The 27,376-nt window shown below is 31.8% G+C and overlaps 1 protein-coding gene across 1 annotated transcript in view; it reads left to right on the plus strand.

The window, feature by feature from the left end:
• The window catches only part of LOC142325729 (max dimerization protein 1-like), a 328,381-nt gene that overhangs the window by 253,550 nt on the left and 47,455 nt on the right, over positions 1 to 27,376 (plus strand). The window contains exon 3 of the mRNA XM_075367761.1: positions 8,019 to 8,217. Coding sequence (XP_075223876.1) covers positions 8,019 to 8,217 — 199 coding nt within the window. The remainder of the gene's footprint in view (positions 1 to 8,018; positions 8,218 to 27,376) is intronic.

Below are 27,376 nucleotides of genomic sequence, written 5' to 3' on the forward strand. Positions count from 1 at the left end.
CTCGCAGAATACTCTCGCTTCACTCACATAAGTAGTACTCACTTAGTGCTCTCTCACAGAACTCATCGCAGCAGTCTCTCGCAGAATTGACTGTCAACCGGTCTTCCCCGGAGTATTTATACTCCTATCCTCTTGCCGGAACAGATCGCAGTTGAGCGGAACTCTTTTCAAGGAACAATATCTGTTTAGGTGTATCAACAGGCAGTATTACGAAGGATGATTGTTAAACGGACCTGTTACGTTTATTAAAAGAGTTTCTTTTAGCCCCTTTCTGGATTCCTTCCATTATATTTTCTACTACTTTCTTTTTCATTTCCAGTAATCCGTTACTGAGGTCCGTTATACCGGTCTTCTTACAATATTTTTTTTCAGAAAGTCTTAAAAGTTCAGTTTTTCTTGAAAAACGCCGCTTACGGAAAATACTACATACTTCTTCAACTGTTGAATATGTTAAATATGGATCTTTATAATAATATTTTCTCGACCCAGCTGTGTTGTATGTCAGGACGTAAAATCCGTGAAGTTTACAGCAAATTGTTTTTTTAAACATGTCTTGAATTTGTTTTGAAAAACCCGCTTTTCTTTTCTTTCTTACAAAAATTAAATACCTCCATTAATTGAATCCATCTACTCATGCCAGGTCAATCGGTCCCCAACATTTCAGTTGTGAGTTAAAATTAAGCAAGTGCTTGCTGAGAAGTCTAGTTGTACAGTCGTTTGTTTATTTGTTTCCGCTACCGAGACATTAAGAAAGAAATCATTTATTTTCACAATTTTACTTTACTTTATTTCATGTTATTTTATGAAACAAAAGAAACAGTTTTGATTAGAATTACTTTACTAAAAATAAGTCATCCTTTGTTTATAAAGAAATCTTTCAAAGTATTTGACTAATTTTGTAAGCGGCTTATAATATAAATCACGCATAGTTAGAAACAATTTAAAAAAAAAAACGTTAAAACACGTAACAAAAAACAAATTGAAAAATCATAAAAATTAAAAAATGAAACTATAATAAAAAAAAGTAAAAAATTTGCTAAAGGGACACGTCCTTTACCCTGGAAGAATTATCATCCTGTAAAGGCTTGTGCAATTAGCAAAATATATATATATAAGGGAAATAAATAATTTGGGAACTGATTCTAGAGGTTGAAATAAAGGAAAAAGTTATATAAACATGTGTCCGAAAACGCTTTGTTACTGAGTTACGGCTAGCGAAACGTTTCGCCTGGATTTCAGTTCCCCGGAGAAATAAGTTTATACTGAAATCTTTAAGGTGTTGTATAAGGAATAAACCTGATGGTTTCTTATGTTTTTTGACCTGAAAAATCGAATAAAACGGTTTCCAAAACTGTATCTCCCCTTAGTGTTCATGATATCCAACGTAAAACAAAAAGTTTCGGTGACGAAAAATACGATTTACGTTTGAAGTACAATAACTTTGTTAAATGACTAATAAATGCGTAAATTTTATTATCACAATTTGTAGACAATTTAATTGTTTGAAAATTGATTTAATGAAGTATATGGAAAACAAAACGTAATCAACTTTTATTATTGAAAACAAAACTTGGCAGAAAAACTTTTGAATTTGTAAAAATTAAAAACTGCTGTTTTTAGTGCGGTAAATTTAGATCTTTGAAGAATTAAAATACTCTTTGTACTTTAAATCTCACTGTGGTTTATACTGTACTAATTTACAGTAGATGTTCGAAAATTCCTCAATTGACATCGGTGCACTTTTTAACTTGTTTTCTTACACTTTCGTCGTTAACGTAATGGTCGTTGGTGTTCTTTGGTGAAGGCAGTAACATTGAAAATTGGAGCGATATTTCATCACGTTTTGTCTAGTTTCTGCTTGTATATTTCATCCGTCCTCGTAAACAATCGAAGGAAGTAAGGTCCGTTAATCTAAGTGACCAATATATACTTTACGTTCCATCCATATACCAGTAAATTTTTCATCTAAGAATTTTCTTAATTCATTCCTGTAATATGTTGGTGCTCCATCAAGTTGATAGTACATTTCAGTTCTTTTCGCCAATGAAAAACTTTCAAGCACTGTAAGAAAGTCATTTTTTTTAAATTCCAGATGATATCTCCCTGTAATCGTTGTAATATGAAAGGTCCTGTTAATTATAATGTTTTTAATTTTTACAAATTCATAAAATGTTTCTGTTAAGTTTTGTTAAAACAAAACAACACTCCCTTAATAAACTGTTTATTAAGTTAAAACTGTTTAAGCTGTTTTTTTTTTTTTTGTTAAAATTTATTATTTGTTGCCCGTAGAATTTATTACATCAATTTTCTCACAATTAAGTTTTCTACAAGTTGTGATAAAATTAACGCATTTATTAATCATTTAACGAAGTTATTGTATTTCAAACTTAAATAAATTTGTTTTCATCACCGAAGTTTTGTGTTTATCCTTAAATATTATGAAAATTTACGGGAAACAGAGTTCTGAGATCTGTTTTATTCGATTTTTCAAGTTAAAAAACATAAGAAACCACAAGTTTACCCATAATATACTGAAATTTCACCGAAGGACTGAAATCCTGACGAAATTTTTCGCTAGCCGTAACTCGATAACAAAGCGTTTTCGGACATATGTATATAAGAACGTTTTCTTTATGTCAAGCTCTGGAATTATTTCCCAAATGATTTCTCTTTCTCCCGAATCACTCTGTATACGCGTATTGCTAGAATTCGTGAATGTGTTAAAACTAATTAAAAAAAAAAAAAAAAAAACTAGGGATAACTTGTTTATTTTGGATAAAAAGTCTGAGGGAATCGTCTTCTACATTGAATTTCAAAAAAAAAAGTAAATCACTGAACAGAAATACCCGTGTTTAGAGAGGTTGATCGTATATAATTTTTTGTTAAGTCTTGAAACACCTTACAACCAAGAGAGTGAATGCGAGTTAAACAATATTGCAGAAAAGGGAATAAAAGAGTGTATAATTTAGCTATAGTTACAAATGTGTATGTTGTTATTGCCCGTGACATTAGCTAGAAAAAAGCTAATGATAATAGCGGTATAATGTATGCGTTTGTTATACCGGTGAATAAAATGGATACCTGTGTTGCAGTCGTTCGTCACAACAAAATATAAAGGAGAATTAAGTGTCGGTCACTCAGTCATGTAATAATATATTATATAATAGGGCGTATACCTTCCATATACTGTTATTATTACAATGGGTATAACAACAACAGGTAGCTGGAAGCTATCAAACAATCGACCCTGCCTGTTCCTACCGAGTGGGAAGTAAAAGAAATATGACCGTCCTGTATACTACGTCCGTTGCCTTTCTTTCTTTTCCTTGTTGTAATATAGTCATCCTTCTGAACGTGCATGAGGTATAAAATCATGCTTCCCGCGGAACATGCTCTGTGCTTTTTTTAACCCTTCTTTTTCTAATACACACCATTACAACAACAGCGAAAACCAAACCCATTAACTACAGCTCTTACCCCTCCTTTTATTCTTCCCGTCTTCCTTCTCTTCTTTTTACCCCTATACTTTTTGATCGATGAAAAAACAACCTTTTCTTGTTACCTTCAGTCATTATATTATGGTTTTACTGCCATTACATCATTCTTATTTTCGTTACCCTTCTATACCCTTTATCCCATTTTATTATTGATTTCGTTCCCATCTGTTTTATTGTTTTACTTTTTTTTTCCATTATGTTCTTTTTTACTTTTTTATGTTTCAAATTTTGCTCTCTATAAATACAATTTTGGTTAATAATAAACTAAGCCATTATTATACTTTATATCAAATTTTGTCTTTAAATAAATTATAAGCATTTTCAAGCTTAATGTTGCTTTGCATGTATACTAGTCGTAATACACACACATGCGCGCGCGCACATATACACGTACATTATATATAGCTTATAACGTAACACTAGATTAGTAATGAACGTAGTAGCATTTTTAAAGATAATAAAGTTCTGTTAACATCCTTTAGATTTGAATATTAAAAACCTACGTTAATTAATTTAATATTGTTAAGGATATTTTGTATCGATCCGGACCAAAGACCCATCCAGAGACCTACATTCGAAAACCGCCAAAAACGACTGTACGCAAAATAAGATCAGATAATGCGTTAAATATGTCTGATCATGCCTTAGTTGCCCACTACAGGTTCTTTAGAACTGGTGGAGGGAGTAAAATCCTTATCAGTTATTGTAGGCTAACTCTTCTCTGCCAGGTCGTTTCGTGTTTCTATTTGAACTGGTTTTTACTTAACGACTCTAATCTTGAGCCGATATGGAAACAGAACTTTTTTTTTCTTTGGTACCCCATGACGTAGACAGCAAGTAGCCTTAAAGGAGTCAGACTGCTGATTTCTAGTATTTGTTGATTGTTTCTTCATAGTTTTATTGACTAAACTGTGGTAAGTTTAGTTAGACCTCATATGAAATTCCACATAAATAGACTTCAGAATAGTTCTGGCCCCGATAATACTTAACATCTCTCGACATGATACTTTCAGATGATTAGCTTGCCCGTACCTGGGTCAGGCGCATTGAGTGCGTGCTCGAATTAGGATTCCGGTGGGTGAAACATTAGCTGAATCTATTTACGAAAGATGTGATGCTGTACGAGTTGGCTTGCCGTTTGTTGACTTATAACCTCGGCGTTTCAATTAGGACATAGCAGATGCGATTTGAATCAGTAAATTCTTTTTGGAATACATATTTAGTACGTACTTAATTACATCAGTCGTATCTTTGCTGCGGAAACCCATGGTAGTGCACTGGATTCACTTCCCTGTAGATGATCGCTTTTCAAATCTTCTTAATGAGTTAACATAATGTGTCTTGAAATTTCTTAAAATATTATTACTTGTCCGGGCAGTGTTCCATCTTTTCCCTTTAATTAAATATAGAGTGCTTCTTTTAATTACTTTTAAGTGATCCAATTTACTACGTTAACTTTCATATCCGGTGTTATTTGTTCCAGAATTATCTGTTATTAACATAATTCGATATAGGAATTCGTATAATAATAGTAATAACATATTTAATACTTGTCTATGATATTTTATTCTCTGAATTTTCCATTCCACAGTCCTGTTATCGAAATTTTTCAAATTTCTACTTCAAACATCTTCATCGAAAGTCAGATGCTATTTTATTCGTCTATAATTTGAATGTTTCGTTCGAATTTTTTAAAACAGGTTTTTTACGTAATTCTTTATAAGATTTATAATCCATACTTGTACAAATCTTTTAATACAGACGCTTTTTTCATAGCCTTGAGTTGTGATAATAATACTGAAATTAAAAAAAATTTCATGGATTAGTCTGCTCGTTGGATTATCTCTTTTTTAAACTAATACTATTGACAGGATATATTGTCTACATTAGATTCTGCTATACTCTTGCTTTGCCTCACTTAATCCTTGTTTTAAAAAATATACGATAAAAATACGTACGTTGGGGAAAATTGGGAACTGTATTCTGTATCTGATTATAAATGCAGTAGTCTTTTAATACCTTCCTCTTATTAGGGTAAAACTCTTTAGGGTAAGATACCTTACTACCCTTTATTGACTTTTGAACCTTTATTGACCTTTATTTATCTGTGGTACCTTTATTGACTATTGAACAGAAATTAGTTGTGAAAATGATTAGATTATCGCTCGCTTTTGTATTATTACCTGCAAAATGAAGCTATTATATTTGGTTTCTATCGTATACAACAATGGAATTTATGTATAATCTAATGTTCATTGTAATACTGAATTTTATTTGTCATTGAACTTAGATATTTTAATAATTCTTCTTTTAAAATAAAAAAGTTTTTTTGCATTTATTATAATAAATAACTAGAAAGAAGAAAGCCGCCTTTTTCTAGTTATACTAATAGCCTTTTTCTAACAACAAAAACTTTTACATCTAAAAGTTTGAAAATCATGAACATTTTTAGCTGTTTCTTGAGTTGCGATTTTTTAACACAGCTCTAACCCCAAAATTCAAATTTTCCTTTTCCTGTTTTCCTTTTTTATTTCTAAAACACAATTATAATTTCAGTTAAATCGTTGGTATCAAGAAGTATAAATCGTTCGAACGAATGGATCGTTCGTGCGCTGCACGCAGCCGTCCGGCGCACCACGTGGTTCGTTCTGCGCCAATAGCAGCTGAAATAAAAATGTGAGCACATACAACAAACATATCCACGCACCATCCTTTGTTATGGAGAGTGATATAGGAAATTCCACCTTAGTATTAGATGCCAGGATTTATATTATACTATAAAGCAGAAGTTATTGAGAGAATTTTTTAAAAAATTCCCATAAGAATGACTAATATAAATCCGACTAATATAAACTATTATACGTATGCATTATAGGATAACGTGCTGGAAAAAATAGGAAACATTAATATCAGTTGTGCAATGTTAAATAATATAATAATACATAATACATAATTACACTATACATTACATAATCGTTATTATGTAATGTTAAATTTTATTGTGAGAAAATTATTAATTAATTTGATACGAATGTACAATATTAGAATAAACAGTTAATATTTAATTGAATTGAACGTAAAATGGAGGACATGAAAACAAGTTTTCTGTCATAACAAGGCTATTTGTTAACCGATTTTTAAAAAAATACAATGTCATTTTGTTCAAAATGAAAGGCTTAATATTTTAGCAGATTAACATACATGTTGGTAAAACATATTTATAGAGATATAACGGATTTAAAAGTAAAAATAGCCGTCATTTTGTAATTTGCGAAGGTATTTAAGCCCTGATTTTTGCTAATTTTAAAACATTATTACAAAGACGCTTATATAATATTAATGTGATTTCTCTTTCCTAACTTGAGGTATAAATTTTTATGTAAAAATGACAAAATCCGAACAGGAAGAGATCGAAGGAGAAGTTGCCATTTTCCCTAAGGATATTTTTTGTTTAGTTTTGCAAATAGAATCCGAAAAAGTATAGCCAGCCCACCATTTTAGAAACACTCTGTGTATATAATTTTATAAATTCTGATCAAACAAAGATTTCTGCTAAAAACCTTAACTTGAAGAAAGAAAAGATTTTAATATTAATCAGTAAATGAGTGATAATTTATTTTGTGTTTCAGAATATTAAAATTTATTAACATTTATTATTTTAATCGGTTCTTTATAACATTAATTTCTTTCTCTGTATATATTAAAAAAAGCATATAATTAAAGTAATAACGTTGTCGCGGAATACTATATCTTTTATATGTCAATTGGTGTTTTGGGTTTAGATGTTCCGTTAGAAGATGAAACGCTCCCGCAGTATCATCCCTTTTCCGTTCTCTCGGGGACGGTACAAGTACGGAACAATGGGAAATACTTAATTTCCTGTTTTACACTGGTAAAAGCTTCTCAAAAGAAGTCCATAACAGATCCCTTCGCTAATTGAATCAATTCTTCTTTTCGTTTGAAAACGGTACAAGCACAGTCAAGTCCAATTAATTTTCCTAAACTGTTCCGCTTCAACCGAGAGAAGAATCGGCAGCGGTACAGGGCGGACGACACCATCAGGCTTAAGGCAATCTTCCTAGCAAGAATTCTTTTTGCAGCAGGCAGCCGGAAATTAATTAACATTCTTTTATATCTCTGTTTATAATTAGTACAGTTTAATGCACTGCGTTATGTTGCGTTACTTTATACTTCTATTTACTACCTTCATTACATTTTCATGATATTTTTAGTTTTTTTTTTAATTCTTTTACGTTTTGTAAGAATAAGGAATTCTTTACATCTCCTTTTTTGCTTAATTAAACTTATAATTCCTTTTTAAAAGTATAATTATCTTTAATTTTTTTCTGTTCGTGCTATACATCTTGTAATTAATTTTCTTGATTAAATTTACGTGCAGTTGAATAGGTTTTGTATTTGTATTATATTAGCTTTTTTTTAATGAACTATTAATTTTATTTTAGTGATATTTAAATAGGTCTACGTATAAATTATGAAAATAATTTTATTTATTTGTTGCAGAATCTGGAAGTCCAAGAAAGAAAGCATGCCATACATAAAGAAAAACTGAGTAGGGAACAGCGGTATCTCCGAAGGCGACTTGAACAATTGGGCGCAGCGCACACTAAACGTCGATCCGTTTCGGAGTGCTCTGTTTCAAGCACGTTATCGTCAGCGTCGTCCGCCCCGGCTTCCTCACCTTCGTCAATTTCGGAATCTGGTAAGAAATTCTACCAGTTTTTTCTTCTATTTTATTGTTATGATATTCTTTTAGTTGAATCTAGGTATGAATATTTAAGGAACGTTATTTTTCATAATTGCTTAGGAAAGGATCAATTTGTAAAAAAAAAACGTGTAAAGAAGTTTAATTTTGAAAAAGGTAACAATAATTAAAATAGAAATTAGAACGTAGCTTGACGAAAGTTACCTAATCATATTTATTTATTTTATTGTTCAATTTTCAATCTGTTTATACAGTGTCATTACATTTCTGGCCTTCCAGTATAATGTTTCATCAGATGTGTTTCTATAATCAATTGGTTCTTTACATACTTTTAAATGTCCCCAATTCATAACAGAATATTCACTTCTATAGAAAAAATAACAGAGATGCGAGGATTTTCATCCAGAAGAGATGTTCTGCAAGGCAGTCGTGTCCCGTAGACATCCTGAAAATTGCCAGAGATTCCCCTCGTGGATGATTCCCCTCGTTGGTTCCCCTGTGGGTTTGTTGGACATTCCTCATTAATAAAACAAGACTTCAGTTGTGATTGAACGTGCTTCGTTTCGTTTATCGGAATCAATATTTGCGAGATACGTAATGGTTCTTTCGGTAGAGGAACGTATTTTTCTCATTAAACACTTCTTTTGTGAAGGTGACAATTATAATGAATTAGCGAAGCAAAAGTTTTCTGAAATGTTTCAAAATACTCTTGTTTCTCACCGCAATGTAGTTCGAATACTTACTGGCAACAGGCTCTATTGAAGACGCTGATTGAAGTAGAAGACCACCTAAACTAAACGAACAGAAACTGCTTGATACTGGATGCTATGGCCGAAAGTCCATAAAAGTCAATCCGTAAGTTAGCACAGCAGCATGATATCGGACTTGCTACCGCACATAAAGCTGTAAGAAAATAACTTAAACTTTTCCCTTACAAAGTAATGTGTGTTCAAGAACTGAAACCTACAGATCATGCCAAAAGACCAAATTATTGTCAATGTTTAAACGTCATATCGACCAATATTCCTTAAGTACCCCCAATATTGCGTTTTTTATAAATGAAGCGTGGTTTCATCTGGGAGGGTATATTAACTCACAAAATACACTACTGCGGTCGACAACTAACCCCCATGAATATTCTTTACACGAAACGAAAATTGGAGTCTGGGTCGATGTGAGTAGAACGCTCATTGTGGGTCCAATTTTTTTTTGGCAATACGATTGATCTTTAATGTACTGTTTTAACGAACTTCATTAGTCTGTTAGCAGAAGTGGAAATCAATCACGGTTGGTTCCAACAAGATGGCGCCATAGCGCTCACAGCTAACAAAAGTTCAATGACTTTTTTACGAAATGTCTTTGGTGAACGAATCTTTTTGAGAGGTTTGTGTGGCCTGCACGATCGCCCGATCTGACTCCCCCAGATTACTTTGTACAGGGGACAGTGAAATAAGCAGTGTATCACAACAGATTACGTAGGATTGACGAACTAAAAACAGCTATACGGCTTATCGTACGAGACATTCCAGTACATTAGCTGGTTGAGTGTTTGAAAACAAATTGAAACGTATGCAGTGCTGTATTGATGTTAGAGAAGGTCATTTTCAATGCCTTTTATGAACTATTCCATTTACTGTTATATCAATTTTATGTAAAATAATGAAATAAAAATACAAAGTAATAATTAACAAAGTTTCGTCGTTACATTTACATAATTCATGTGCACAGCAATTTTCCGAATGCACTGTACTATTTAAAAGACTAAATAATTGTGGAAATTACATGTACTTCCTTTTTTTATTTCTTTTTCTATTGCTATTTAAAAATATGCCTACCTTTATGGATGGCTTTGAGTTTTGATGCCCAGTCAAACATGGCATTTTTTGATAATTACAGTCACTATATCATATTCCAACACATAAGGTTCGAATTTATGTGGTAAATTAGTCACGTAAAAAAAACGTTTTTTTTTACGTACCAGCATTTAAAATGTCTTTCTTCTGCTACACCAGCCTCTTTTGCTTTGTTCTTTTTCATCTTTTTTTTAAATAACATCTTTCGTAAATTATTTACCTGATATGATCTCGGACTTTTTTTCTTTCATCACACCCAAAACCTTTTACAGTTTCCGATTTTTTTTTATTTTGTCTTCTGTGTCTAAAATATATCCATGTTTCCAATGACTATCACTGTAGGTGGTCTTAATTTTTTTTTTTTTTTTTAATTGGGATAGTTGTACGTAAACAGAAATTTAATTAGAATTTTTTTTAACAAGTTAATTTTAGTATAATTTATAATATGAATTTCTATATATATATATGATGCTGCATGGCTGAAAATTATTATTATTACTGTTCGTATTAAATGCATTCAGTAGTCACATTAAATGTGTTATTTATTAGATATTTTATATAAATGGTTGTTAGGCACGCAGAAATAATGTAAAAGTTTTTTTTTTTTAATGCCTTACTTTTAATTTGTGTATGGGCGTGTACTTTTGTAATTTAAAAAATAATATAAGGGTAAAAATAGAATGTAATCGTAATAGTATGTAATTTATAATAATATATTGTGCGCTGATACATTTTTTTTATTACAAATTATATATTTATTTTTTTATATTTAAAAAAGTCGCATTCTCGACCACTCTTCTTTTTACTTTTTTTCCATTTGTTGGGATATTTTAATTCTAAGGTAATGTCATCGTAAGATATTAAGCAATTTTTTGCTGTTTTCATTTAACTACTCTGTTAATTATTTCTTTAAGAGAATTCTCAGAAATTGATTTCTATTTAATTTTTTCAGTTTCACTCAATAAATAAATTATTCAGATTTTATTAGAATATATCTAATATTTTGCAGTTAATGAATGGAAACATTTTACATAATGGCATATAAATATACAGAGTGAGCAACATAAAACCGAACCCATAACGTAACCGCTGCAGAATCGGAAGGTTATGTTGGAATGAAATTTTACGAATGATACGAATAAATTAAATAAGAAAAACATAAAACGTAATTTAAATATTCCATTTATTTACCTTATTGTTACAAAAGATGTTTAAAATGACCAACCCTAGGAGCATCGATGCACTTTTGTGCTCGACTGATCATATTGAGAGACGTCTGACGCAAAATGTTTTCAGTTGCGTTGATTTTTCATTGAATGTTCACCTTCAGTTCATCAATATTGTGGGGATTAGATGCATAAACTCTCTTCTTAAAGTAGCCCCCAAAGGAAACAATCGCTTGTAGACAACTCTGGGGAACATGGAGACCACCGTCCTTTGCTGACAGCTCGTTCGTTTGTGAAAGTTGCATGAACGCGATTCAGGGAAACGTTTAATGTGCGACACGTTGCTCCGTCTTGTTGGAAGAAGCTGTATTCTTTTTCATTATCGGTTAATTGCGCGTAGAATTCTTCGAAAATTGTAAGGTAAACTTCTGTATTGACTGTCCGGTCAAAAAGTATAGGTCCCACTACACGATTACCGGAAACGGCACACCAATCACCAATTTTCTCATCGTGAAGTGGACGCTCGAATATCTCTTGAGGATTCCTCGCCATCCAATACCTTGTGTTCTGAGTATTAATAAGGTCGGATAAATGAAACCGTGCCTCGTCTGAGATGAAATACGACATTGGGTCTATCTGTCCATTAACAACAATGCTTTCGAGAAGTCAGTTGCAATAATCAAAGGCGTTCAGTTGCAGTAATCTGTCTCCTTCAGTTCTAACGCGATATGGTTTCAATTTTAACACTTGAAGAATTTTACGACAAGATATGTATTTAACACCAGATTGTTGGGATAACTTACGAAGTGATTTTTTTTCTGGACTGGCAGTAATTCACTTTTCAATATCAGTAATGGCTTGTGCCTTGTGTACGCCATTTTTTAACTAAATCGTGTATGCTACTCTTTGTTGGGATACAGACATTTGGAAATTTTTCTACGAATACTTGACGTGATTCTTCAAACGATCCAGAACGAATACAAGTCTCAACTATAGCTATCATCTCCTGGATTAAATAAGGTATTTTACAAAAACACAACTGCACTGACACGTAAACATTTGACAAACGACAGCAACAATCACTATACATCCACTAGTCGCGTTAGTTTTGTGAGAGTCTTTCATAAATAGTGTTGGGTAGCTATTTCATTATGGGTTCGAGTTTATGTTGCCCACCCTGTATATTATTTATTCGCCGAGAAAAATTTTTGTCTCTGGAAAACTTGAACGGGGATAGATCATTACATTACCTTGGCCAACGGGTGTCAACTGAGGGTGATTCAATCAAAGAAGTTGAACGACGAATTAAACTTGGGTGAAAGGCATTCGGGAGGTTTACAAAAGTTTTTAAGAACAAACTCACCATTTGCCTTAAAAAATAGTTATCAATCAATGCATCCTGCCAGTTCTTACCTATGGAAGCGAAACTTCCATAGGTTGATTAATCGTTCAATCATTACAGAAGATGCGGGTAACACAAAGAATTATGGAATGATATATACTTGGAGCTAACAGACCAGGATAGGAAGACCTGTAACTTGATCAGAGAACAGACGAAAGAATATATCATCATGAAAGTTAAAGAATTAAAATGGGGGTGGGCGGGCTATGTAGCAAGAAGAATTAGCATTTGAATGGATACCACTACGTGTTAAAACTCCCACGAAAAACACCAAAGACTCGTTGAATATTTGGATTCGATATTATGAAGTACATTATTATCGTTGGTGATATTATCAAGTACAATGGACCAAATTGGCAGAAGATCGCACAAGATCGTTATTAGTTGGAAACGTGCTAAAAAGGCCTTCTTCCTGCAGTGCAATCAATAACGGCTTAAATGATGATATTTATTTTTTCCTGCAGACGATTGTGATTAATATTTTCCCCATTAATTCGCGAACTAGTATAGAAGTGTTACAGAATTACCTGTTTTTAAATAGTTTACTATCATTGTTGGTCTTTCAGGTGGCTGTTTTATAATTTGTCGAACGTAAGAAATAAGTTTTATCTACAATATTGTTACAAACACCTTCAAAAATACATATAAATTTACAACGATCAGTAATAATATATTTCTCCAAGAAATCGATTACGAATATTCTTGGAAAACATACTGTAGAGCGGACATCTTGTTATATTATATATATTCGTACTGGTGGATTTGACAAGAAAAGCATTGATAAGATTCTGTCAAATTATTTTTCACGGTTTAGAAAATTTGATCCTTAACGAACGCAGAAGAAGAAGCTGTTAAGTCAGGATGTCAAGATTTTGAACGAGAGAGAAGAGGAGATAATACGTAAGTGGTTAAACTGTTAAAGAATGATTAAAAGAGAAGGACGGAAACAAAATATATAATCGCTTGATATGAAGATTAATAACAGTTTTGTAGATTAGAAAAATAAAAATTGAGACCAGGAAGAGAATGTATACAAAAGGATGGTTCGGAGAATGATCTATGTTAAAGATAAGAATCGATGGATAACAAAAGTTAAAAGACCGTTTAAAAATAATATTTACGAAAGCTGCTTGTATACGGTTGTTAAAATGTAATTAGTTTAATTTACAATATGCAATGCCTTACTAAAATATATCAGGCCGCTTAAAATTATTAATAGAAAAAAGTACCTAATTTTTGCTGCATTGACTTTGAGAACACAGTGCTCGTGCAGTTTACAATGAAATCTTCGGAATATTATAAACTTTTTTCTTTTTTTATGCTATACTTTTTTATTGTTAGCAAATTATTAGTTTGTTTTACTAAAGGATTCGGCAGTAAAAGATTTTTTTTCTTTTAATTTGTTATTTCCTTTCTAAGGCTCTTGGCGAAACTTGTTTACTTTTATCCTATATTAATACAGCCGGGTCATCAAATGCGTTTTATGTTTCTACTTAGCCTGTGTTACTTTATTGTAACAGTAAATTTTAATTCATTTGTATGGCCGAACGACCGAACTGAATGACAAAATTTTCAATTTATTTAAGTGAATAGATTATGATGCTGTAAACGAAATAATACGGAATTGAAATCATAAAGTTTTCTTAGAATTTGCTGTATTAACTAACTTCAGCTATAAAAATGTTTAAGAAAGATTTCTTTTTTTTTAGTATTGCAATCTGTTAGATTTATGTTTTTTCTCCTTTCATGAAGAAGACGAAAGTATTAATTTTCCGTGCTCGTATTAAGTAATTTGTAAACGTGAAAATATTATAGTCTTTTTATTTTTGATACCCAGAATATTTAAGGATATTAAATTTTTATTACTTACTTTAATTTAGCCTTAGTGTATTAAATTTATGTAGGGTATCTTAAAAAAGTCTTCGTGTAACTTTTCTTTTGAGTCATAATCCTACGTTTCAATCCTACACTTGTTGGACTTAAAACAAATGTAAGTAATGATAGTTGTAAACAAGGCACACATATTCTTTATTCTTCCGTTAACCACTCCTCTTTTTGTTCCTCTCTTTCTCTCCCTCCCACTCATTCTCTCTCTCTTCTCTGCACTTACACCCTTTTTTCAGTTTTTCGCCTACTATGTTTTATTTGTTATTTCTCTCTTACTCTCAGAAATATAAAGAAACGTATTGCAAAAGTAAAAAGCGTAATAAATAAGTTCTACTCTGCAACTTTCTTAGTAACTCACACGGTACAACAGCTTGTTCTTTTGATAACTGATATTACCTTAACTTTTAGTTATTACAATTCTTTTTAAAACTATTAACAGATAAATTCTTCGTTATTTTGATTCTTCACATAAAATAGACGTTTGTAATTTTAAAAAAATAAGCCGTATAAAGAGTATAATAAATATTATAATTCTTATTTATATTTTAGTAGAAAATGAAATAATTTTATACTTCACAAAAGATCGAAATCGACAGTATATTATACAAGTTTGTCGTGAAATCAGCTGTCGGAGTGGTACTGATGATTAACATTTGCCTTTGAATGTTAATGGAAACAGTACGGCGCCAGACGGAGCAGTTAAAAAAATTATAAAGTTAATGGTTACTTGATACTATCTCCCGGGCCCTTTTTTTTTCTTTTGTTTATTCTAATTAACAACATATCTTGAGATGGCGTACCAGAGATGTTTGAACGAACTAAAATTTCGCTACATGAATAAGGGACGCAGCTGCCATCGGGCCCCCTACCAAAGAAAATGGCAGCAGACATTTTTAAAACCTCCAAAATATCATATGATGAACTTATATTTAGAATGCCTTTTCCTTGCCGCTTATTCTATTGACAGTGTTTTGTTGCAATAAAGCACAATAATTATAGAAACAATTTTAAAAGTTTTTTTTCTCTTTCTTAAATCTACCTTTGGGGTACCACGAGATTTATCTTACCCTTAAAAGTTATTCTTGGCTGTTTTATTCTGCTTTATTTTTTAAATAAAGTATTAAAAAATGGCACAAAATCATGTTTGTGACAAAGAAGGGGTGGCGCTCTCCGATATATTTTTGAGATGCCCTTTTATCTTAAGTTAAATAAAATCATCCAAATAAGTTGTACGGAAGTAACGCCCTCTACTCGCAGACGGACTGATAATTTTTATAATTAAAATGAAGGAAACAAAAAGACAAAATAATAAGTTATATTTATTTATTTACTTATCCATTCCGAACATAACAGACTGAAGCCAAATTGTAATTATATACTGAAGATAACTGAAGAATACCGAGCCCGAACGGATTCAAAATCTAAAACCTTCCGAATGAAAAGACAGACACTCCGTCATATAGGTCGCCAAATTATATTGTAAATATAAACTAATTTTTTTTTTTTTGTAAATACATTTTTTATACAATATTGTTTGGCTGCACTTCAGTTTAACTGTATTACAAGTATTTTTAATTTGTTAACTTGTAATATAATTACTTAGAGATTGAAGGGGCTTTCATTTATGAAAGAGAAAATGTAAATCTTTGTTTTTGTTTCATGAAAATTGATGTAGTTTTTTCAATCGATACAGTATGGAAATCGGTCTTGATTAATAATGATTCTTCAATCTATTACGCAGGATTCATATAGAATAATAAATATTTATAGATAATTTTTTGGAAGCCATGGTCTTTCAATACGTGTATTCTCTGATCCGCGTCTAACATTAAGTAACTACAAAAAATTTTGTTGTAATAAATAGGCTTAATCATTTTTTTCTTAATATGATATGTTTGTTAAATTATTTTGTTAGATAACGACCTCGGTACATTATAATTAATTGGAATACATATTCAGGAGTATACGTAACCCATATTCACTCTACTACCTTGCGCGGTATCAGGGATAATTTAATAGAGGTAACGAAGCAGAGGCGTGTGGTAAGCCGACACACAGACACACACATGTGCATGTGCGCGCTTGAATACACGTACACATGCTGTGGGTGGGTTCATGCGGTTGTAGAGACGGAATGAAGTTGAAGTCTACGCTTCTGTAGCTGTAGTAGATACGCTGGCTGGAGAGCTTGTACCCGAAGTAATTTGCTGCAAACGGATTTTAATTCTGATGATAAGCTTTCCCCCTTCTCTCGTTATGACGTGAGGGCGGAATGAATATTCAGGTTTTTCTAAACGTTAAACTCTTTATTCGAGAGCTGTGATATTGATGATAAGCGTCTCTGTTAATTACATTAGAATGCAAATTAATGAAAAGGGTTTAACTTTAGCCGGAGTTTCCACCAACAGCAGCGTTCATTCCGTGAACTGTGGGTATTTACCATCATTCTAACTCCTTTTTTTTTCTCTTTAATTTTGTTCTGTTTCTTCTTTTTCTTTATCTCTTTTTACGCCCCCTTTTGCCTTTTCTTCGTCATAACTAATATATATAAAAGATAAAATGAAACTTGTTCAAGTCTTTTAATGCCGGTTATTTCTTTAGAAAATCCAGTTTTAGGATTCCGTAATAATTACATCATATGGACTTTCAACATCGTGGACGCCATCTACAGAAATACAACCTTTATAATAATTATCCATCGCCATCACAATTACAATGAATTTAAATATTAATTACATCACCGGTCTTCATTACCCAGAAATAATTACTGTAGCTCTTAATTTTAAGTAAAAAAAAGAAACATAAATAGATGTACTTTATTTTTATTATTGCATTTTCTATTCAGTATAATTTAATTATATTTATATTCTAAGAGGTAAATTAATAAAGTTAGCTGTCACTGGAAACGTTGAAGTATAAAGTTTTGTTATATTTTTAAAAAAAAACTTTGAAACGTCAAATTAAACTTTTAATAAAAAGTTATAAAACATTATTACTTATAAACTGACCGGGTGTGACTAATAAGTAACTTAACATTACTTATTAGTAACTAGAAAAGAGCAAGTTATTAATATTTTTTTAAAATTATTTCTAATTTGTTCATTATTAATTTTCCTTTAATTTATATGTTAATTTTGAAGTTTAATATTCATTGTCTTTTTTTTATTTATTAATTTATCATTATCTGCATTTATTTTTGTTATTGAACTCTTTTAAAGTTTTAACCTTTTTGTTTTATTTCAGTTTTGTAAAAGTATAAAAGCAAATGTCAAATAATATTAATCTATGTATTATTTATTTTAAACTTATAATCTCTAAAAAATTAATTAAAATCTGCGGCATTACTGCTGAACAACGTTTCTGTTTTTTGACGATATTTGCAGGCCGATTTCCTCTTGACGTGAGTTAAATAGGATCTTTAAAATGTGATACCTCGCTTCTATTGGTCCGATAGATTTTTATTGTAGTCATTTTCTTGTTTTAATATAATTTTAATAAAAAAATCTGATTGAATACCGCATGACTTCTTGTACGCATATTAAATTACATATACACATTATGCTGCACTTCTTTTAAACTTATTTCATTTGAAAGTGAGATACGATCCTTCAGTTTAGAGAACCTGTACACAAATTAGTTTCTGAAGAATTATATCAAACCAAAGAACGATTAAATGATTGACAACAAAAAACAAATAAAAAACAAAGATCGGGCATGTATACCTCATTGTTGTTCTTGTGGGGGTCTGTTTTTTAGTCATTCTGTAGTTAAATTTAATGTAGATAAATTTAACAGAAATTTCAGAATAATTAAATAAAATTAAAATAGAAACTAAAATAGAAAAATTAAATAGAAACTAAACTAGAAAATCCAAAAATAATACGATTCTAAATTACAATTTTTAATTAATATTAAATAATCAGATGTTTCACCAAATCTATTACGTATACACATGTAAGAATGCCTATTAAATTACATATACACATTTTTAACAAGCCGGGCGATGATAACGTTCAACCGTTTTTCGCCCTTAAAAAAAAAAAAAAAAAAAAAAAATTTTAACAGTACGTAAAATTGTATTTCACTAATAACTTCTGATTTTTTCATTTTTTTCTTTTTTATTGTTATTGAATTTAGTTCTTATAGAACTTTTTTTACAATCACGGATTAATAATTATTAATTAGTCAATTTATTTAAATTTAAAAAAAGTTAAAGGTATACATTTAAAAAATAAGCTGAAATCTGATTCGAACTGATGTGTTTTTCCTTGTAAGATCCAAATATTTCATTAATTAAAATTCTATTTAGCTATAACTCTGGAACCAATGAAAATAAGTACTACTTATGATATATTGTTGAAAAGCTCTCAATGAAGGGCTTATTACTGCACTTAAGAAGTCCAAAATCCAAATTTTGGGTTTTTTGGGAACATTTGATCCAGTTGATTGCAATCAAAAGGGGAGGTTCACATCTAGATGTTACAACAGTTCTAAATCCAAAATTTTATCATTCTACGGCTATGCGAGATGCGTACGTACACAGACGTCACGCCGAAACTAGTCAAAATGGATATTTCTGTTGAAATCTGAAAACCGAAATTTTTTGCCATCACAATACTTTCTTTACTTTGTACAAGGAAGTAAAAATTAATTAGTGAAATATTATCTCCATGAAATTTATACAAGTATATAATACGTTTATTCTTTATTATTTCAAAATATTTTCCCGGTATTGTCAGCTTACTTTACATTTCAATATTCGTTGTCATCGCGAAATACTTTTAAGTAAACTTGGTAGAAGCTGTAGAATAGTCTATAGCCAATGGATAACAATGTAAGAAATCGATTTCAAAATATAGCCGATATAATGCGTGACATCTGAAAAATTCCTACATGAACTTGCTTGATGAAGAAGTTGTTAAAGCCTTGGTTTAAACTTAGGTAAAGTTTTTTTCAGAAAAAATATGAAGATCTTTCTTTTAGAGGATGACGCTTTACCCATTCAAAGCTGGATGTTCCGCTGGTTTAATTTTCAGCTAAATTTCTTATTCTTTAAAATAAATTACAAAATTTGTATTATTTAATTACAGTTGAAATAAAATTTTTGGTAAATGATTGCCATATTTGTTATTATTTTTCATTATCGTGATACATAAAATACTCTAAAAATTTCTGTTTGGTAGTGTTTGGTAAGAGAAAAGATTTTACAAAATAGAAACTTGCTACAACATTAAAATTTCCCGTTTACTTTGTTTGTGCGTAGGTAAAATAATTGCAAAACATGACGGAATAGTTTTGCTTATAACGACGGTTGTTCGTTGGCAGCTTTGTGTAAAATTAATAACAGCCAGACAAATCGTGTCTTGTCTGGTCGTAAGTTAGTCTTGCGATAACCGTTGCTTCTGTATCAAGTGAACATTGCTGAAACATAGTCGGCCTGGAGTTTTGTTATTCTATTACGCGACGTTGTACTACGTTTGTAACAGCAGTAGTATGCGGTTGGTAACACTGTTCTGGTGTCTGGAGCGTTATTAATAGTAGCCTACTGTGGCGTAATCTGGCGTGATTTACGACACTAGATAAGCCCGCAAGGAACAGCACAGTTCCTCTTTGTCTTGCCGACCTTCCAAGATTCCTCACTTACTTCTAAACCTCTAACCACCCCTTCCGTTAGGGGGAAAAATGAGAGCGGTTTTTAACTTTCCTATCCTTTAAAACTTTACATAATACATTTTTTCTAATCTTTCTTTTATTTCCGTAGCTGAGCCTGTTGTTAAATCTTTACTGAATTTGTGTAATATTTGGTGAAGATAAACACCGTTAACAAAAGCTATAGTTAATACACCTCTCAACAGATGAATGTTGGACTTTTTTTTCTTGCAAAAATTGTGTTACGTACAGTTAAGATCTGTTGTAACGACATTTTCCCGATACCATTATTTTTTTAAAAATATCTTAATGTTTGACATTAATTAAACATTAAATTTCAGTCAATGATTTATGTGAAACCATCCTGCACTCAAAAATCACAAAAAAGATCCCTCGTATTTTTCACATCTCGCAGTTTAGTATTTTTTTTTTTTAGTTCCTTAGTAATCTTTGATGAAACTGTTCGTCTAACGTCATCAGAGTTTAATCATTTCAAAGTAGCATGTCAACGGTTACAGTTCAAAGGAAAGCGTCTGGCCCGACCCTCTTTACTCGTGAAGTCATTTAAAGTTCTCAACATTTCACCGATAAAGGTGAAAGCTAAGGGTGTATCTTGCATAGGTTTCCATTCCCGTATAAACTTTGAATTTTCACAACTAAATCACAGGAAATTATGTCAAGTTAAATTCCCATTACTCGTCGAAATTTAAATTAAAAAGCCACAATTAATTTGTTTTTAATTAGAGATTAGTTTTTTTTTAAACGAAAATCATCTTTATGAGAATTTATGATTCGTAGTAATGCTTTTTTATAATTGCTATTCAACTGTTGAAATGTCATTTGTAAATTTTTACAGATTTAAATATTTTCTAACTAAGCAGACTACATAGTCTACATTTTTTTACTCGGATACACTTTTAAGCGTTTTATGAGTATTTCATTATCAGGCATAAAATAATATCTTTCCTCATCCTATTTTTGGCGACAGTAATAAAACACACGTTATGAATATGACGTTTCGTTAGATGCAAGAGATGATAAATAGAACATAGTCGTTGCGTATTGCTGACTAAGATGCACACAGTAGATTTCTTTATGTTTATTATGCTATTTGATTTTTTTTAGCACGCCTATCGAGGCGTGCTTATTGTTAGTATTAAACTAAAGACGACCAAAGGATGGTGTGAACTCGAACATTGACAGTCTGTGCAAGAGGAGAAGGACCTTTTTTCCAGTGCCTCTAGACAATAATTTCTACTTTGTTAGCGATACGCCAACAACCTCTTCTCTTAGCTAATGCGATAAGAAAGGAAAGTAATGTACTAGTAGCTTTCGACTCTCTTTTCTTCTTTAATAAGCCTGGCATCGCCAGAACGGAACAGAACGCAAAGACATCGGGGGATATTTTATCCCTTATTAATCGTAGAGTCTGGGCATCAGTCCTATGCTGCTGGGTCTTTCTAATTATCTAGTAGGTATTTATTTTTAATGTTGGTTTTATATATATATTTTTTTATCAAAGATGGACGGAGTTTGGGATTGCGTTTCGGTCCTTTGTTGATTGAGTTTTGAAAGGTTTTTACTTGTGTTATTCCTTGGGGGATTAGGAAGATATTCCCTTTCAGTCTGACCACTGAAGGCCTTTCGGTGCTAGTGCCTTTGAGTCTAATAGGAATGCGCCTGATGGGGCCCTAGTTTTTGGATGGTGCAATGCTCTCCCTTCGCCGGAGGGAGTCGGATGTGATAACGGTAGGCCAAAATTGTAAGGAAAGGAAGATGGTTGGTGAATTAAGGTTTCGTAGACTCTTCTTCACTCTCGGCATCTTATTCGTCTTGCATCGGCGAGTTCGTTATGGTGGAGTGTAGTTTCTTTCTTTGGCCCTTCCTTATTCGTGGCATTGACGATAAGCTGATTAATATATTTATACATTATTCCCTTCACAAATCTATGACTACTTGTTTCCCCAACCAACAATTTACGGTACTACGTGCGTGTCGAGAATAGGGAGACAACCGATATCAGACTCCCATCGCTTGTATATTAATTTTAATTATTCCTTAATCTGTCCCTTCCTCAGCCATTCTTAAAAATTCTGCGTAGCTTGCTATAACATTAATTTGTTTACTGAATAAATATAAGGCGGCTGAATAAACGACCATACGTTTAAAAATGAAACTATTCCATGTTAAGTTTTCCTCGTAGTAGTAACACGCATTACTACCGGTTTGGTCTAGTAATTTACGCGTCTTCGCAAATTATTTGATTTCGACGTCGAGAGTTCCAACGTTCAAATCCTGGTACATGCAGTTACTTTTATACGGATTTGATTACTATATCGTGGATTCTTTGTTATTTGTTCTTTGATGGTTGAGTTTCAATTAACCACACATATCAGGAACGGTCGACCTGAGACTGTAGAAGACTACACTTCATTTACACTGATACATGTTATCCTCATTCATCCTCTGAAGTTATACCGGACTGTTATTCCCGGAGGCTAAACAAAAAAAAAGATGCATTGATCTGCAGTAATATTACGTTTAAAAAAGAAAGATTCATCTACTTCTAGAAAACGTAATCGGTTAACATTCGATTTTATTCTTCTTTAATGAAAATTGTCGGTTATCGCTTTTTTTTTTGTATTTCACCAAAATATTAGTCGAGTTTTTTTTACGCTTCCTGTAACTTTTTATTAACATTAGTATGTGATTATAATGCTAAGAATTTTTGTTAAAACCAGAGTTTCTTCTCGATTTAAGTTCTTTGAGAATATAACTCGTGTGGTTTCTAAAAAGGTTTATTTTAGTAGAATACATACAGGATACTACAAGTACTTTTCCTTGCAACAGTAATAGTTAAAAAGAAAAAAAAGCCAAAGAGAGAGAGAGAGGGAGATCACTGTCGGTTACACCCTTTTACGTACAAACCTTATTTTAAGCCACTCACCTGCCTTCTCCACTCCAGTACATAGTATTCGTAAACTTTTCTACAAATTAAATCTTAACATTAGTCAGCAGTTTGTTTAAACTCAACTGTGAATTCGATTAAGAGTTTGTTTACTTTACTGCTTCTTCATTTATTAAATTCACATTATAGTAATTTGTTTCAGTCACCACCCGTTTAGCTAACATATCTTTAATTAAAAATAATCTATTCACTATGTTATTGGTACTTAATTTCACGTTTTAAGATTTTTTACCATAAAATTGTAAATATTTGTTAAATTATTATATTTCTTACTAGTATACGAGTACATACAAAAAAAAAATTATCATCTTTCATAGTAGATGAAGTGGTTCAGATTTAACCTTTTTATGAGGTAATAAGTTTATTTCATTTTTTCTCATCATATGTTTTAAATTTTTGTCACAGTCATTATCTACCAAATATGATTGTACTGTTTCTACTAATAAATAGATGTAGAACTAAAAATTAACGTAAAAATTGATTACGTATAATCCTAGTAGTGAAATAGTTTTTTTATTACATTTAAATACAAAAAAGAAATTAACAAATGTTATTTTAAAAGAGAAATAGAAAAAGTCACATCTAGCGAGTATTCAACATCTTTATATATTTATCTTCTTCTTATACATTTATGCATGAGATGATCAATCGTGAGAGGTAAAAAAAAAGGCAGAATAAATTACAAATCGTTATTTCTATTGATAGAAAACGAAAGAAATCTCAAATTTAATAGATTGATGTCTGTAAAATAATTTTTACTTCACCACTTAATCTTCGGCTATAGATCGCAGAGAACATCACTTGGTCTCTTTTTCTTTGTCATACAGTAAATACAGTATAAAGAATGAGTTTTACTAATCCAAGCCTAATTTAATAATATTTAAATAATTGCAATAATTACTGAATTTATTAAATAAATACTCAAAAAATTACGGTGTTTATTTAGTCAAGGTGTAGACTGTGTGTGTACTGTACTCAGAATTTTCTGTTGTAATTAATTACTAAAATTATTTTTTGTTTTTTAAGGGAGCATTAGGCGTTATTTATTTATTTAAACCTTGCTTTTTACCAGTTATTTTTTTAACGTTCTATGTATAGAGCTTCCTCATCTCCAATTTTCCATTTCGTAATGTTGTTTAATTTTTTATCTATCGATCGGCAATGTAATGTTTTACTTGTTTTTGCTGTATTTTATTCCTTTTAATTTTCATTGTTTATTATTAAATTGTTTTAATTTATTTTTAATAGCTGCAAACTATACTGTGTACTTGTAATGACCGCATTGCGTGTCAGGACGATTATTTACGTACACGCATAAAAGATTCGATCATCCACGTTACCGTAGTAGCTTTGCTTTCTGTTGTTTGCCCATCACTCATTTGACAATAAATACTAAACTCACGCGATTAACGGTAACACGTATTGTTTTATTATTATTATAACTAAGTGAATGAACTTTTTTAATATTATTTCTGTGTTTAAAATTTTAAACATGTTACCTTGCATATATAAATTTATTTCTCTTTAATTCGTTCGTTAATTTTTTTCTGTTATTCTTTTAATTAAAATTCATAATGGTTTTTAAGTTTTTATTAATTTTAATATCCTAATGAAAATGAATTTTTGTAACAGATTTTAGTTTTTTCTTATTAAATGTAACTTCATTTTAAGTGAAGGTACAACGGATTGGAAAGTTCCATCAGTTTTCTTTTCAAAATTTTACAGTTTATTTTGAACCGTAAGAAATATTTATTGCCAAATTTTTATCTTTTATCATATTTTGAGAAATGTATATTTTAATTTTATCCTTCAGAATTCTTAATAGGTTCTTTTTTCATCCCATTTATATTACATATCCGTTTCGGAAAGTGGAGATCAGTGATGGTGTCTCAAACATGTGTGTTACTTAATGATCGTCGTTAACACACGTTTGTGTTCGGTTACGATCGTCTTCACAGGTAAATAATTCCGAATTCATTGAAAAACGCTGTTTTTCATTTATTTTTGGATGTTCTAACAAACAACAGTCAAATATTGGGGATTGTCAATTAATGAATTTTAATTTATCAAATTAAAATAATATCGGAAGGCTCTCCTCTCAACAATGGTGATGGAATGAGTCCGAAAAATGTTTACTCATTGGCGTCGTATATGATCGCAGCCTTGGGATATTAATGCTACTTCCAAGGCCCGGCTGATAAATTTTGCACATAAATACGTAGCATGAGTGAAAAAAAATGAATAAAAATACAATATTGTAGCTACAAAATTCAGTATTTATTTTTCAATATAATCCCCGTTTACACTGATACACTTTACCCAACATGTGACAAGTTTTTGCACTCCGCCACTGAAAAATTGCGGCGGTCTTTCTCGGATCCAAGTGGCCACAGCTTCCTTCACCTCATCGTCGGTGGCGTAAATTCAGCTTGCGGAGAGCCTCTGTAGTGGCGTGCGATATTTGAGGCCGCGCATTGTCATGTTGCAAGATTATGGGCATGGTGGTCTTTCGAAAACGACATACTCGTCGTCTGAGGTGTCTTAAGGTCTCAGTGTACCGTTCGGAGTTCACAGTCGACTTATGTTTCAGACAATCAGTCACATAAACGTGTTTGCCGTCCCAAAACACCGTCAAAAGGATTTTCTTCGCCGAGGCTTGAGTTTTGAATTTTTTGGGTTTGGCGATTCGTAAGGTCTGTGTTCCATGCTTTGCCTTTTTCTTCCGGGTCGTAATGATGTACCCAACTCTCATTTCCGGTCACAATATTGAAAAGTAAGCCGTTCCCTTCGGCACGATAGCCTTGTAAAAGTTCTTCGCAACATTCGACACGACGCTGCTTCTGTTCGTCCGTCAGTTTGTGCGGTACCCATCGTGCACAAATTTTGCGGTGACCCAATTGCTCGAAAATATGACGTCCTCGTTCCTAAGATATGCCTAACAGAATAGCTATGTGTTGCTGGGTGATTCGCCGGTCACTTTGAAGCAAATCATCCACCTTTCGATGTTTCTCATCAGTCACAGAAACTGGTCGTCCGCTGCGAGGTGCGTTCTCAATTGTTTTACCAGCTTCACGTTCCCGAAATTTCAACGATTCACAGTACTCAACAGTTTCACTACCGTAAACCGCTTTTAAACGATGAAAAATATTCGTTGGGTCATATTTTCTGCTGTTATAAATTCGGTCACTGAGCGCTGTTTTAACCGTGTTGACATATTGACCGTATTCGACTCCATTTTAACTGCTACTGAAAACAAACCGGTTAATGGATTTCAACGCATTATCGCAGATCTGTAGAGGGGGATTTTAGTTACCTCGTGCTGCCACGCCCAACTGGATTGTACCTATTGTGTTCATGTAGTACGCTAGTGTGCAAAATTTATCAGCCGAGCCTCGAATTTTGAAATATAGCACCGGGAAACTCAACTGTGTCGGACAAGTGCCGTGTTATAATGGGATTCGTAGTCGTAAACATTTCGATCGTTTCACTGTAAATTCTCAGAAACATTTCAAAGTCCCATTTTCCTAAAAACCAATCAAAAGCACTAACTGTTACGACAATTCGCCAAAGCTCAAAAAAAAAAAAAACTAAATAAGGACAGGTGATTATACAGGACGGCTGGTTGAGAAGATTTCTTTGGTGTCATTATCATAAACGAAGTGGTAACCGTTCTAAAGAATTTTACTAGACATTATCGTAACAAATTACTTGGGTCAATTACTTTACCATTTCCATCTAAGACTGTGGAATAATAATAAACAAAAACTTATCGAAATTAACAGGGGAACAACCTCCTTTTGCAAAATAATATTATTTACTATACTGTTCTTCAAAAAATGTTAATAAAACGATTACAAGTGATAAAAAACAAATAATTATTTAAATATGAAAATACATAAAAGCAAAGAAATTTCTTACTGTGACAAAATGAATCCTTACTCCATCTTGAGGGTGAAGTTCTGTAAGCTTTACCAAATAGGAATTTCGTAAAAAATTTCAGGAGACAAGAACAAAAGCAGTTTTCATGTCCATACATTTTTTTTTGTTTTTTTTTTCTGAGGATTCCTTTGCTGGTTATTGATAATAACTTTTATGTAAGAGGAACACCATTATGTCATTCAGCTTGATATAATATAATCACAAATCCTCGCCTTTATAAAAAATATATCCCTTTCGGCACGCCGGGAGGCGGAGGTAGATTTCACCGGTGCTAAGTAGGGGATAAAAACGA

The sequence above is a fragment of the Lycorma delicatula genome, chromosome 5 (assembly GCF_047948215.1).
Source record: "Lycorma delicatula isolate Av1 chromosome 5, ASM4794821v1, whole genome shotgun sequence".
In the NCBI taxonomy this organism is placed as follows: Eukaryota; Metazoa; Arthropoda; class Insecta; order Hemiptera; family Fulgoridae; genus Lycorma; species Lycorma delicatula.